The sequence below is a fragment of the Gopherus evgoodei genome, chromosome 9, assembly GCF_007399415.2.
Source record: "Gopherus evgoodei ecotype Sinaloan lineage chromosome 9, rGopEvg1_v1.p, whole genome shotgun sequence".
NCBI lineage: Eukaryota > Metazoa > Chordata > Testudines > Testudinidae > Gopherus > Gopherus evgoodei.
Window position 1 is genome coordinate 97,893,189 of NC_044330.1, and position 14,740 is coordinate 97,907,928.

At 38.4% G+C, this 14,740-nt stretch overlaps 1 protein-coding gene across 2 annotated transcripts in view; it reads right to left on the reverse strand.

The window, feature by feature from the left end:
- Positions 1-14,740, reverse strand: part of MTM1 (myotubularin 1) — a 58,168-nt gene that overhangs the window by 5,191 nt on the left and 38,237 nt on the right. For both annotated transcript variants that reach the window (XM_030575162.1, XM_030575163.1), the window contains 6 exons: positions 14,487-14,675; positions 7,930-8,115; positions 6,157-6,363; positions 3,395-3,487; positions 1,494-1,607; positions 968-1,144 (listed from right to left, as the gene is read on the reverse strand). In XM_030575162.1, the coding sequence (XP_030431022.1) occupies positions 968-1,144; positions 1,494-1,607; positions 3,395-3,487; positions 6,157-6,363; positions 7,930-8,115; positions 14,487-14,675 (966 nt within the window). The remainder of the gene's footprint in view (positions 1-967; positions 1,145-1,493; positions 1,608-3,394; positions 3,488-6,156; positions 6,364-7,929; positions 8,116-14,486; positions 14,676-14,740) is intronic.

Below are 14,740 nucleotides of genomic sequence, written 5' to 3' on the forward strand. Positions count from 1 at the left end.
AAATGCTAGTGCATTTTCTATTAGTAAATTCTCTAATGAAACTCTGGACATCTGTTTTATGAAATTTCTTGAGCTTCAGGAAAAAAAACTATTCAGATAAATAGCAGTTCTTTAACAGGGGATGGGGTGATAAGCATTTCCCTTCTGACATAATTCAATAAAACTTCAAATAATTTCTGTCTGTAGGGAGGAAATGATAAATTAAGTAGAAAAGAGATACTGCACGTGGCAAACTTAGAGGCACAGCCTTCAATTATGCCAGGTTCCACAAGTGTCAAGGGGTTGCTGCTGCTTTTCAGATATCTCCCTATAATTTCAGAAGTGATCCATCAGAGGAACAGTTTCAGCAACAAATTCCAGGTCCCTGCAGGACCAAATAAAATGCCACATACCTTTAGGGATAAATAAATTAATTTCTTTACTCCCCTCACATGTAGTCTATTTCTCTAACATTAAGCAGCAGGTGAGGTAGTGGTACAACGGGTAGAGAGTATGACCCAACCATAGAAGCTATTGGATTCAGTTATTACCTAGAGAATTAGCAGGAAAATAGCAAAGCTATCAAACAATATGCCTAACTCTAAAGGAATATTGCACTAGGAAACTGATCCATTGCTTGCACAGAAGCCTCAGCTGTGCTTTTTGTAATGATGCTGAAAAGTGTCTTGTCCCATTTCCAATAGCAGTTAAAATTCAGTACTGGTTCAGGGGAACACATCAACAGAGAGTCAATTTCCTAGTGAAGATGGGGCTTAAACATACAACAGGAAAAAAAAATCAGCAACTTCAGTCTCTCTTTCCTCAAAAAAGGTCACTCTTCCTGACCGACATTAGTTGAAATGACTAAACAGAGAACATACATTACATTCTGTATAGTGTAAAAAAACCCAACAGTACAAGCCATAACTAAAGTTATTGTAGCTTTACGTTGAGAAGTATTTCATATAAGTTAGAGAAGGTGACTTACTTGCTGCCGAATCCGTGGATTCCATCTAATGTAATAATTGACCCAAAGTTCCAAGTGACGCATACTAGCTACTGGATAGAGTGCTCGATTCAGTTCTTTAGTATAAAAAGGATTGGTGTGCTTTGCTTTTTCACTATTTATCAGTGACCACAATGACAATGTTCTCTCAGTCACTTTCTGCAAAGAAAATGAAATGGTAAGGGTTTTGAGTATTTGTACAGTATAAGAGAGCACGCACTATGGTAACTCCAGTTACACTTTTCATATAGCATGGTTCTGTTCCAACTAGAAGTATCACATGTATAATCACTATATGAAGAAATTCCACAAGCAGTAACAAACTTACAAAGTACCCTGAAGTCTGAATATTGTCATTTTGATACATGAAAACAAGCTTGCTGTCTTGCAACTGTTCCAATAACACTGCCATTTTTGCTACCTTGGCTATACACAACTTACTTTTTTTTTTTAAATTAAGATCATATATTCTTCCTGCCACAGCCAAACAATCATCAGTTTTACCTACCTCTTTTTCTCTAACAGATTCACAGTTGTACAAGAAAGTACCAAATCGGCAGCTATACAAATGGTCCAGAATTGTAATCAAGAATTGTTCATTGAATTCAAAAGCTGTTGGAAACTAGGCACAAAAAAGTTATTGTTAGAGATTTGTTTCTGTGTGAGTGCACACACACATAGAAACAGTCTGACTGAATAGTTAGCTTAAAAGACATCATTTAGGAAACCTGTTATTAAGTTTACATAAAAATTAGGTTTCCTGCCACAAAACAAGTACAAACATGATGGATTAAATGCTCAAACAGATAAGATGTCAACACTCCTACATTCTTATCAATCAATACATTAGCACATGTCCTGTCAGACCAGCAATGTTGCTTTACAGTTTCTAAGGTTCTGCCACTCTAAAGATGGATAAAGTCTCATCTTGCCTAACAAGAGGCTGGTTTCCTTGTTGATCAGGAACTTTTTCACTTTTGTCTCAAAACGATTAAGATTAAACTACATGCAGGAATTAGGAGCTGATAAAGGTATGGGGTCACTGCAATTAAGCAGAAAGCTGCTGACCTCTCTGTGACAGATTTAACTTGATATTGGAAAAGGATTTGTTTATCCAAACAAAATGCAAGGAGGGGCTTATAGTGGGCAAAAGGAAACTGCAGTACTTAGTTGGTTGCACAGTATTATTACACTAAGTGAACTTGTACATTTCTTGAGGTATCTCAAGTGGAGACAGTAAGTTTCTATAAACAGAATAAGCTGTGAAAGGGTATAGCTGGAAGACTGCAATCCACAAGATAAGATTCAACAGAAATTCAAGGCAAACGTTCTGTCTCCACAATGTTAGCTAAACTTTTATGAATAATTAGCTCTCTGGCAGAAACACAATTAATCAAAATCAGTGAAATACAGTTCTTCAGTAACGATACCATGAAAGATTGCTAACTCAACTACATCAAGATTAGACAACCAAAATGATTACATTTAAACTAGTAATATAACAGTCATAGGCCTAGTGAACTAGTGACCCTGCTTTGCGCTGACACATAGGGGAACCAATATTTGATTTTCAGTTCTTGACTCTCATTTTTTTTTGACCTACATGGGCTAGGTATGCTATAAAGACAATATGCATAGTTTTGTTACTTAATACAAAGAGTTTGTTAGCTCATGAGGTAAAACTGAGTAGCCCCAAGCATTCTTTTCAAGCTTCCAATAGGAAGGACAGGAGCAATGTCACAGTGTCTTCAGGGCAAGGTTTTAGAATAAGATTAAAAAGGAGGGAAGGAGAAATAATCTCAGTGCTGTGAAAACACGGGAAGGGACTGTGAAATAACCTACAGCAGTTTGGTAGACCTAGTTTGATACTCAAAGACTTAAAGTTGTTTTGTCCTTGCATGAGGGAATTTTGTTTCCAGGAACAGTTTTTGGAATGATGAAATAAAACAAAATTAGTCATAATACAGGAATTCTAGTTCCTGTAATTATATGCAACAGTATTACGCTATTATAAACATTCATAACATAATCTGTTTAAATTGTCATAGTACAATCCTTTAAGCATGAAATATCGGTTAATGAGCAAAAGGACTGGACATAAAGCCAGCATATTTTCTACTAAGAAATAGTGAGACTTCCGGCTTGGGAGGGAGGAGAGGGTTAACATACAAAAAAGGTAAGAAAATATGCTACTTTCTACCACTTCGTCAGAGTAGAAAACTTATGTATACAGTGGTGGTTTGTTTGTTTTTGTTGTGGGTTTTGGGGGGGGGGGTTTAGGGGGGGAGTGGCAGCTTTTTGTTTGTGGTTGTTTGTTGTTTTTTGAGGATTCAGACTCTTAATTCAAGGATAATTTTAAAATATTGTTATTTGCTGGATAACATCATCTTGGATATGGCTAGAGCTTACCTGCTTAGACATTTGCCACACGCAATCAATGAACTGGAGAAAGATAGGTGATCTATCAGCATCAGCATGGTTTTTATCACCATGGCCTATTCTCTGAAGTGAAAGAAAGCAAGTTGGACATTACTCATAACTGGTTTTGGTATATATCTGATGTCTATTTTGGTGTGAGACATGCTTCATAAATGCCAAGAGACGCATGAAAAACACATTTGATCTACAATATTACAATGAGAGGGTTAATACTCTATTGTCCACCCTCCTGACTTTAGCTATATAATTTTACATATTAACATTATTTTAAAACACAAAGATTTGAAAGATTCTGAAGTGCAAATAACTTCTGCTGGAATCAAGGGGAGTTTCTTGATTAAGGGTTGCAACATTCAGCATTCAAATCAACCCTCCAAAGCACAGGCATTTTCAGCATCCTTAATCCTGTACATAAAGCACTATGCAAAACATGACTGAGGTGGCAAGAACTCCACCTACTTGCACTAGTTTATCTTATCTTCATTTAAGTTTGAAACAATATGACATCTTTTCTCCCTAATACTTACCCAGCTCAATCATTTACACTAAATTCATGCTACTGTTGCCTTCCAAGTCCTGAGTTTCTTTTGAACATGCTGTAAACGTATGGAATCAATTTCTACCAACACTTCCTCAGAGATGGAAATCAAGTTTATGCTCCTTTATCCTACCCCTTCATGTTCTCTCAGAGATAAGTAGTAGCTGTTGTATAGCTTTTCATATTCAAGAATCTTCCTTTCCCAAAATGTAGCAGTATATTTTCTAACTTTCTAAAGATCTGAGCTGAAGCAATGTTGATCCACTGTCAGATGATCCCTCAAAAAAGACAATTCACTTGTGTTACTGTTTTACTACAACTGATGAACTAAAACATCTACTGCATACCTTTAGCCTTGCTGATAAGAGATTCTAAAGAATGTAGCTTCATGCACAGAGTAACTTTCGTAACAGAGTTTGTGCTGCCAGCAGGATGTGAAAATAGCTAGCAGAAGCCAGCAGTATCCCCAGTAAGAGCATGGGTTTACCTGAAAGTCTGCCTTTGTGGGGAAGTTAGGTCCACTTTGTAGGGACTGATGAAGGTGTGATGTGAAGTGAAGAGTAGGTAGTGGCCCTGCAGATATCAGAGGAAGTGGCCTCCTCTCTCTCTCTCTCTCTCTCTCTCTCTCTCTCTCTCTCTCTCTCTCTCTCTGCTTAAGTAGCAGAAAGACAGACTCTGGCAGAGCATCTTTTCGCTGTGAGAGAAGGGGGTTTTACCCTGCTGTCAATACAGGATTTCGGCCAGTCACTAATGTTGGCCTTAGAGCAGGGGTTGGCAACCTTTCAGAAGTGGTGTGCCGAGTCTTCATTTATTCACTCTAATTTAAGGTTTCGCGTGCCAGTCATACATTTTAATGTTTTTAGAAGGTCTCTTTCTATAAGTCTATAATATAACTAAACTATTGTTGTATGTAAAGTAAATAAAGTTTTTAAAATGTTTAAGAAACTTCATTTAAAATTAATTAAAAATGCAGAGCCCCCCGGACGGTGGCCAGGACCCGGGCAGTGTGAGTACCACTGAAAATCAACTCGAGCGCCGCCTTTGGCAATCCTTGCACTGGACCATGAAAACAGTTTAACTTTTTGAATATCAGTCCTGTGCAACTAAAGCTGGATAGCTCATCCCTTTACAGCCTGAGAGTAGTATGTCTGTTTGAAAGGAGAGGAAGAGTTTAGGTAAAAGTTGGAAAAAACCATGTGGAGGTATATGATTACTCTGGAAAAGTACTCCTGAGGCAAATGAAAAACTATCAATTTGTCTGAAAAGAAATGGAAGGTATTGGTAGCAAAGATTAATAACTAAGGAGCTTAGCTCTTCAAAACTACAAGCCGGGGAAAGGACAACTAAAAGCCCAATTCTGATTAAATCATGAGATGCAACACATAAGGACTTAAAGAGACAATGACACAAACTTGGGAAGATAAAAGACAGGTCTTACTGAGAGAGAATGGATCTGAAGATGAGCCTCATGTAGGAAAAGCCTTTGAAAAGTTTTTAAGTATAGAGGTGGAGCCTTAAGGATTCTCTCTCACTCAAAAGACTGTAGAAGGAGAGAGCTGGACTTGGTGTTATGACATGGCAGTGCTTAAGTCCTATGTTTAAACCTGTTATGACAAATTCTAGGACATGCTGGAAGAAGGTGGAACACTCTCTCTCAGCACGTCACCTAGAAAAGGTTGTCCAGATTCTTCCATCTGTGTGTCTCATTATGATCAGTCAGAGAAAAGCCAAGAAAAACTGCTGGAGTCAGAAAGCTGAATTTATGTTCCACGTTTCCAGTATTCTTTGCTCCGTCCTGGAGGCATATGGAAAGCTTTCACTATCCTCCTTACTGATGCCTGCTAAATGGCACCATAACATGAGCTGTTCTGCATTTCTAGCAGGATGCAAAAAGGGGAGACAAAGAAAATGAATTTTACAAAAATGAAATAAATGCTATGGACTAGCTTCAAGTCTAGGCAAGACTGATCATTCTGCTCAAATTTATTTTTCTTCATCACTTTAGACAGACTGAGTAAAGAGCAGATCAAAACTTGACATGCTGATCAACTGAAAAGTTGAACACATTTATAGAACCTTCATAGCATGCAAGTTTCAATACAAGCATCTAAAAATCGTCCTTGCTTAAGAATTTACAATGTACATAGAAAACATTAAAAAACAGTTCCTTTCAATAATTTTCTTTAATTCTTACCGATGCAAATTTGTGTCCAAAGCTTATCCACTCCTTTTGTACCAGAACTTCAAAACCCACAATTGTTCTGTAGTAGCTGTCTAACATCAACATGGCTAGAGAAGTTAATTGTGCTGTTCGGTCCCAACCATCACTACAGTGTACCAACACTGAGCTCTTCCCTGAAGACACCTTGTCTGCCACTTGAATAGCTCCTGTCAAGACAAGCTGACAACGAGGTACAGATACCAGACAATTCAGAAGGTTAGTGTTATCATTCCAGCAAAAATGATTGATTTTTTACAATTTTAATTAAAAGACTTGGCGAAGAACACCTGTGTGTATCTTAAATTAATCAGATTTTTCTGGGAGTTCAGCAATTTGCAATTTCTACTGTAAAAAAAAAACGAAGACCCAAACTATACAAGATAGGGTTTACTAAGAAAAAGAGAACCAAACTCATTTCACAGCAACTTCTCCAAAATGGGATAGAAAATAGTGTCTTTACCATACTGAACAAAATAAAAGCTTTTTAAAAATAGGATTACCACAAGAAGTACCTGTGTTAAAAATTACACATTCCATTTAGTTCCTTTTGAGTTAAAGATTTGAGACAGATGCTATTGCTAAAATTAAAGCCTGTTTTATCCTTTTCTCGTGTTTATTTTTGCAACCATTCACTTAACATGAAAATTCTAAGTAAACAGTAGTTATTACAGCAGGGCATACATTATAAAAATGCAGAAATGTTAGGGGTACAAGCCAAAAAGCCAGCTGACAAAATATATTGCTAAAAACATTTTTATGACAATTAATGCATACTTTAAAATATTTTATTTCAATTATAAAGTGGAGCGCACACAGCCCGTTTGCAAAGAAAATGAAGTTCAAAAATTCATATAATAAATAAATATTGCTAGATTAAAACTTGTACGTTTTGTAAATTGCAGTTTACTTAAACATGCTGTAAAATAGTTTAATTTTCTGTGTTCATGTGCTCTTGCAACTCAAGAATCTTTATTTTACAGCACTCATTTATTAATTTAATCTTAATCTTACACTGTCTTGTACTTATTCAATTATTAAACTACCTTCATCTGTTCCCCCCAAAAGCAAGGTACATCTCTACCCCGAAATAACGTGATCCGATACAACACGAATTTGGATATAACGCAGTAAAACAGTGCAGGGGGCGGCGGGGCTGCGCACTCCGGTGGATCAAAGCAAGTTCGATATAACGCAGTTTCACCTATAACGCGGTAGAGATTTTTTGGCTCCCGAGGACAGCGTTATATCAAGGTAGCAGTGTATGTCAATATTTAAAATTATAAATGTCTCTTACTGTTGATAAATAGGGATATTAAAACGATATATTCTTAAGACTAGTACAATCTAGACAGAGCTATTGGATATTAACACCTCTATACCTGAATAATTTTACAGCCTGACTAATCAAAAGGTAACCCACTTTGTGTAGAGTAGATAAATGCTGCCTCTTATTTAAAAGAATTCTTTTGGAAAATAGCATCTGTAATAAAGAGAGCAAGTCTGATATTTGCAGAAGTCCTACCCTACCAGCCAACTCTTTATACAGTTTCCAACAAGCAAAACAGTAAGACATTTTCAAGGTCACTCAATTCCAGAAAAGCAATAATTAAGATTCTTCAGTAATCACACAAATTAAAAAGCAAATTAATGTGGTTTTTCTTTTACCAAAAAAAAAAAAAAAAAAGTCATGTAAGGTAAGTGAAAAATCTGATCCCTACAGAATATTATTTTGTGCTAGAAACTCACCTTGATATGTTCTAACCAGTGAGTTGACTCCAAACTAGATAGCCAGTGGGATTCTTCTACATTAGGATAAACAATGTCCTTCAACTTTTTTAAAGATTCCCTCATGACATGAATATTATGAATATCTAGGAAGAAGAGTTCTGCATTGGGATATGCATCATCGCCTTCATATCCTCCCCCAGTGGCCTAAAAAACAAAAATAGATTTTAAATCTACTTTTAGTTGTCATTTAAACTCTGCTGAAATACTTTAATAAAGATGGAAGGGATTAAACTTTCTTTAGGACACCCTGCCACATTACCAAGTCAATTATTTATGAGGAAGTCCACCTATATAGCCCAACTATATTAGGCTAGCCCTGTTTTTATATTATATTTAGTAATTATTAAATATATTTTTAGAAAGCTTTATTTCACCTCAATACAAACTTCATCATGAAGAAAATAATAGAAAATGCAAATCCAAGGTAGCTTGCTTTGTGCCCAATAAATGTTTTTTTCGTAAAAGTTCTAACAAAGTTCAAATCTGTCCATCAATCTAGTTTTCTTTCTGGAACCCACATGAGTTGCTGCTGTTGCTGTCGCCTTGTCTTAGATAAACATATCAGGCCATGAAGTTAGAGAATGATTTTGGCAACTCTTACAGGGCCCTTTGTAAGAGTTTGATCCAGGTGTCAAATCTGAAGAGCATCACTTTTCTTGCATACATTCAGAAGTCTGGGCCTCTCCCAACAGAACTGGATATATCTTGTTTCTATCTCTGTTGATTTTCATTCTTGCAACATGCCCTGTCCTCCAGCTCATGATAGTGGATGTTACTTTCTAAGATGGTCTGATATTGATCAAAAGATCTTTTAACTTTCAACTATTTATTTCAGTTAATATTTTCCTTAATAGAGCGCCAATATACCTGAATTTCCCATCTTCCAACTTTGGCAAGATTAGCAGCTACCTCATTCCTGCGCATACAAACATGATTAAATCCATGGAAAAATCAATTTATTGCTTTGCTTTTTGATTCTTTTTATGAACTGGATTGATGAAAATGTTCTGGTTTCTTTGAAAGAAACGGAGGAGTGCTGCTTGCAAGTCAACAAACATCACAACATCCGCCTCTATTTCTGCTCTACACTTGCAGTGCAATGAGAATAGCTTTCATTTCATTTCATTTGAACAGATATACCCCAAACAAATGCTCTCTTTCTTGCACTCGCTATTAGGCCTCTAGATACAAATCACCACACCACACCACAATCACCATTATTGAAAAATGTGTCTGACAAATCATCAGCATACAGATAAATCTGTTTTGCCTTGTGGCTAATGCTGTTGGATGGTCTATTCTACAATCTTCCAAGCCTGTGTGCTCTTTTGATCAAGGTTCCAAAAGGAGAGGTATTTACTGAAGCAGATAGGTTCATGTGGAGGAATTATTGGCTATACAAGCTTCCTCACACATTTCACCCTTCCACCATCATCACATGCTTCCATGTCCTCCAAAGCCTTTATGCATCTTTCAAAATAAGATAATCATTTCAGTCTTGATTTGGTTTTCCAGTTCCTGAACAGTGATGATATTCAGGTTCCCTATTTTCATAAGTGCCAAAATTAAGAAGTGAAACAAAACAGTTATAATAATGTTGTCTAAAAGAGCTAAATTTTGTGGAGGTGGGTCCCAGAATCCATGGACTGGATTAAACTACCCAGACAAGCAAAAATGGAACATGCACTATCTCAGATAAGATCCAGGCTGCTTTGAGGACAAATAGGTATGCCCCTGGACTTTATATATAAGTATACATAAGTAATGGTGGTAAATAGCCTTCCCTTGACCAGACACAAAACTACCTTAATAAAAATTACCTTTTTTTTGTTTTTTTGTTTTTTTAAAATAGACATTCTGCTGTCTAACCATGTTGTTTGGTTTGTTTTAATTCCTGCTTTATTTCTACTAGCTAAACAAATTTGTGATTTAAGTATGGAGGGAACTGATTAAAAATAAGTGCACTCAGATGGACTAGAAGATAAAAATTAAAATGTAAGTACATGCCACAAAGCAGCAATATCTCAATCTTCTGATTATTCTTAGTACACTGGATCATCAATGGCAGAAATGAAAAGAGCAAATATTTATTCACTGCATTTCTATATTAACTAGACAGGAGTTTAATCAAGAGGAACTGACAGTTTTTTCCTTTCTCCATATTACAAACTTTTAATTAATGCAAGCGCAGGGTCTCAAAGCTTGCTATATTTCAGTGTCCTGTTTATTTGCTCCTAGAATGAATAAAGCTTAAATAATAAAATTATCTATAGCAGGGGTGGCCAAACTTACTGGCTCTCTGAGCTGCATACGACAATCTTCAGAAGTTTGAAAGTCAGGGCACACCTGTCGGGAGCGGGGCTCGGGACTTCAGCCCCACTCCTGCTGAAGCCTTGAGCCCCAGCAGGTGAGTCCCACAGAGCTGAAGCTCCTAGAGCCCCCTCCCCACTGTAAAGAAGCCCTTACCCCACCATCCCACCGCAAGGCAGAGATCCTGAGCTCCCAGTCTGGTAGGCGGAGAGGGGGGCAGCGTGGGGGGCTTGCAAGCCCCAGTAAAATAGCGACATGTGGCTCACGAGCCACAGTTTGGCCACCCCTGCCCTATAGCTTGACCAATAATTGATGGAATTCAAGAATGATCACCATCAGCTTTACTTTAATTGAGTTTTCTATATGCAAAGTTTTTGTTTCCACAGATTTTATGTGCCTTGCATAACACATTTTAAGATTCTTACTAAAAAGTCACTGCTATGGCTGCTCTCTCAGAAGGTCCAACAGTTCCACGGCAATGCAGCTGCAGAGGCTGATTCCTACTTGGTATTTGAGGTTATGAGGAAAGACAAAAATACACTCCCCCTACAAGTCATGCTTTCCAAGCTGTCTGAAATCACATTTCCCACGGACAGTAAAAATTCAACTTAACCCTCTAAACTATAGTGAGGAACGAGTACATGGATAGTCCACTACCACTGCCATGGGATGGTACTCTCTCAATGAGTCAGAGCTGCCATCCTGCCCCTAAAATGAGAGGTGTTTACATATTTTTATATAAAGTCTCTTTTATTAGGCTTTATCCATCCTGGCGTAAGGAACGATTGTTACTTTAGCTCTAGGGCTTCAGTAACTCGTACTGGCTCTGTGGTCTTTGGGTATGGATGAAAAACGACATACAAAGCCCAGGGAGTAAGCCCAAAATCTTGTACATAAAAGTTATCCAAGGCAAATCATGAAGTCTCCATTTTGCAGCTTTTTTTACTCTACAGGCCAATCCTTTGCACTGTATAGGTCAATGTTTCTCAAACCCAGCAAATGCACCCTTCCACTGCTTCTACAGCTTAGAAAATTGAAAATACTTTTACTCAAGGGGGAATTCTCACCACTGCGTACGCACAGAATTCATGTCTCCGTCGATTTTTTTCTTCCACAGCAGAAAATACATTCTGCCAGAGAGGCGCGGCAGTTATGCCCACCAGGGGCTGCTGTGGTACCAAAACAAAGGGCAGCCAGCTCACTAGGCATAGCAGTCAGCAGCCAATAGGGAGGAGAGGCTGCGTTCCTCACACTGCCCCGCCCACGGTGCCAGGTGAGGGGGCATGGGTTATGGGGAGTTGGGGGGAGACAGACAGAGAGTGACAAATGGAGATGCTGGGGGATTACACAGACTGGGATTCACAGAATCAAAGGACTGGAAGGGAGCTTGAGAGGTCAAGTCCAGTTCCCTGCACTCAACGCAGGACTTATATTATCTTAGACCATCCCCTGCTGTGTTTGTCTAACCTGCTCTTAAAAATCCCCAATGATGGAGATTCCACAACCTCCTTAGGTAATTTGTTCTAGCGCTTAAACACTCTGACTGGAAATTTTTCCTAATGTCCAACCTAAACCGCCCTTGTTGCAATTTAAGCGCATTGCTTCTTGTCTTATCCTCAGATGTTAAAGAGAACAATTTTTCTCCCTCCTCCTTGTAACAACCTTTTATGCACTCGAAAACTGTTGTGTCCCCCCTGCCCCCTAGTCTTCTCTTCTTCAGACTAAACAAACCCAATTTTTTTTCAATCTTCCCTCATAGGTCATGTTTTCTAGACCGTTAATCATTTTTGTTGCTCTTCTCCAATTTGTCCACATCTTTCCTGAAATGTGGCACCCAGAACCAGACACAATACTCTAGTTAAGGCCTAATCAGCATGGAGTAGAGCAGAATAATTACTTTTTATCTTGCTTATAACATTCTGGCTATAATACTCCCAGAATCATGCTTTTTTTTTTTTTGCGCAACATTTTTACACTGTTGACTCATATTTAGCTTGTGATCCACTATGAGACCCAGGTCCCTTTACGCATTACTCCTTCGTAGGCAGTCTTTTCCCAGTTTGTATGTGTACAACTGATTGTTCTTTCCTAAGTGGAGTAATTTGCATGTGTCCTTATTGAATTTCATCCTATTTACCCCCTCAGACCATTTCTATCGTTTGTCCAGATAATTTTGAATTTTAATCCTATCCTCCAAAGCAACCTCTCCCAGCTTGGTATCATCCACAAACTTTGTGTGTTCTCTCTATGCCAGTGGTTCCCAAACTTGTTCCGCCACTTGTGTGGGGAAAGCCCCTGGCGGGCCAGGCCGGTTTCTTTACCTCCAGGCCAATGGGGGCTGCTGGAAGCAGCGGCTAGTAAGTCCTTCAGCCCACACCATTCCAGCAGCTCCCATTTGCCTGGAGCAGCAAACCGCGGCCAGTGGGAGCCGTGATCAGCCGAACCTCCAGACACGGCAGGTAAACAAACCAGCCCGGCCCACCAGGGGCTTTCCCTGCACAAGCTGTGGAACAAGTCTGGGAAACACTGCTCTATCTCATTATCTAAATAATTGATGAAGATATTGAACAGAACCGGACCCAGAACTGATCCCTGCGAGACCCTACTTGATATGCCCTTCCAGCTTGACTGTGAACCACTGAAAACTACTCTCAGGGAGCCGTTTTCCAAACAATTGTGCACCCACGTTGTAGCAGCTCCGTCTAGGTTGTATTATATTCAGAAGGGCTGTGGAGGTGTGGGGGAGGAGAAGACAGACTGGGGCAGGGGTTAAATGGGAGGTGGGGGTGCAAGGCCACATGGGGTTGGGGGTGTGAGGATGCAGGGGAATAAGGTGAGGGGTTGCAGGGATATATGGAGGAGAGGTGGTTGAGTGGGGTGTAGGGACACATGGGACAGGGGAAAATGTGCCTGACTGAATGGGAAAGGCTATGGGTCTGCAAGAGTCTGAATGGGTAAGGCTTCCCAACTCCCCAAAAACTGTTTCATATTTCTCCCACCCACACCCCACAACACTGCAGGTTCACTCCCAGGCTCCTTCCCTGCAATTACTTCCCTCTCCCTCAGTGCCTCCATTACCCTGACTCCCACAAGCCTTTGCACAGCTTCTGAGGTGTGCTCGAAATATGCTTCTGTACTGTAGTTTTAATTAATTAATTAATTACTCAAAGTTATGTATCAATATGCCTAGTAAGTAATCTATTTGTCAAAAAACACTTTCTGAATGATTTTTCTTGTCTGTATTGTTACAGACATACCTGTTGATGGAGATTTTGAAACAAATTACCAAAATAATTGAAACTGGCATGACTATATAGTGTTATTTTGACAAATAAAATAAGCAGAATTTTGCAGAACTTTAAAATATTGTGCATGGAATTTTAATTTTTTGGTGCAGAATTCCCCCAGGAGCAATAAGTGGGACTGATCATTCCTACCTAACAAAAAATGTTTTAAAAGAACAATCAGATGACAAATATTTAGAACATTTTGCTAAAAGGTTGAAAAGATGTACAGGAAAATTACAATAAAAGAAATGTGTGTGTTTAAGATTCAGCCATAATCCATCTTTGAATTAAGTCCAAAAATTTTTAAATCACTTTTGTAAGAAATGGCTTTCCTTCCACAATGCAAACCACAAGAGGATTACATGGCTGTAACAGAGAGAGAATGTTTTGGTCACCCACTAAAATTAAGTGTGCTGCATAAAATGTTATTTGTGGACTAAAATGCAGCCATTTGAACCCAAGCCTTAAAACACAACCAATCAGATTAAAATCTAGCTAAACTGTCTGTGATAAAGTACATTCCATACACTTCAGAGAAAAAATGAAAGCCATATTTTTTTTTTAATAAGCTATTCTATATTACCAGCAATTAGCCTACAAGCATTTGTTTTTTATGTTTGAGTTATAGCAGTGCAAAAGCATTTTGCAGAGTTCATTTTTTATCCCACTTTCAGAACTCTGAAGCAGCCCAACAAATATATTATACATATTTGCTACAAGCTTCCAAGTTCCTCCACTTACGTGAGGACTGTAGTGTAGTGCATCCTCGTATTTTGATATTTTATTTTAAACTACCAACAGTTAAAAAAATTTTTAAAAATAAACTGCTTCTAAAAACCTCTTTACAGTTAGAAACAGCAAACTTATGACACAATTGCTTTTAGTTTCAGAAACAGGATTGTTAAAACATCTACTTACCTTGTTAGCTACTGCATTTACACTGGGTCTTGCATCATAGATAGTCAGTTTTGAGATCTGTCCATTAGCATCCCTGATAATATCAAGATACCTTTCATCATCTTTATTTCTTTTCCCACTCATACCAACAAGAGGTTGACTGGAGCGCATAACAACAGCTTGGTTCTCTGGATGAATCCATGACAGCACCTAGTCACATGCCATAAAATGTTAGCAAGGAATATACTCTTTGAGAATCACAAGTTAAGGCATCA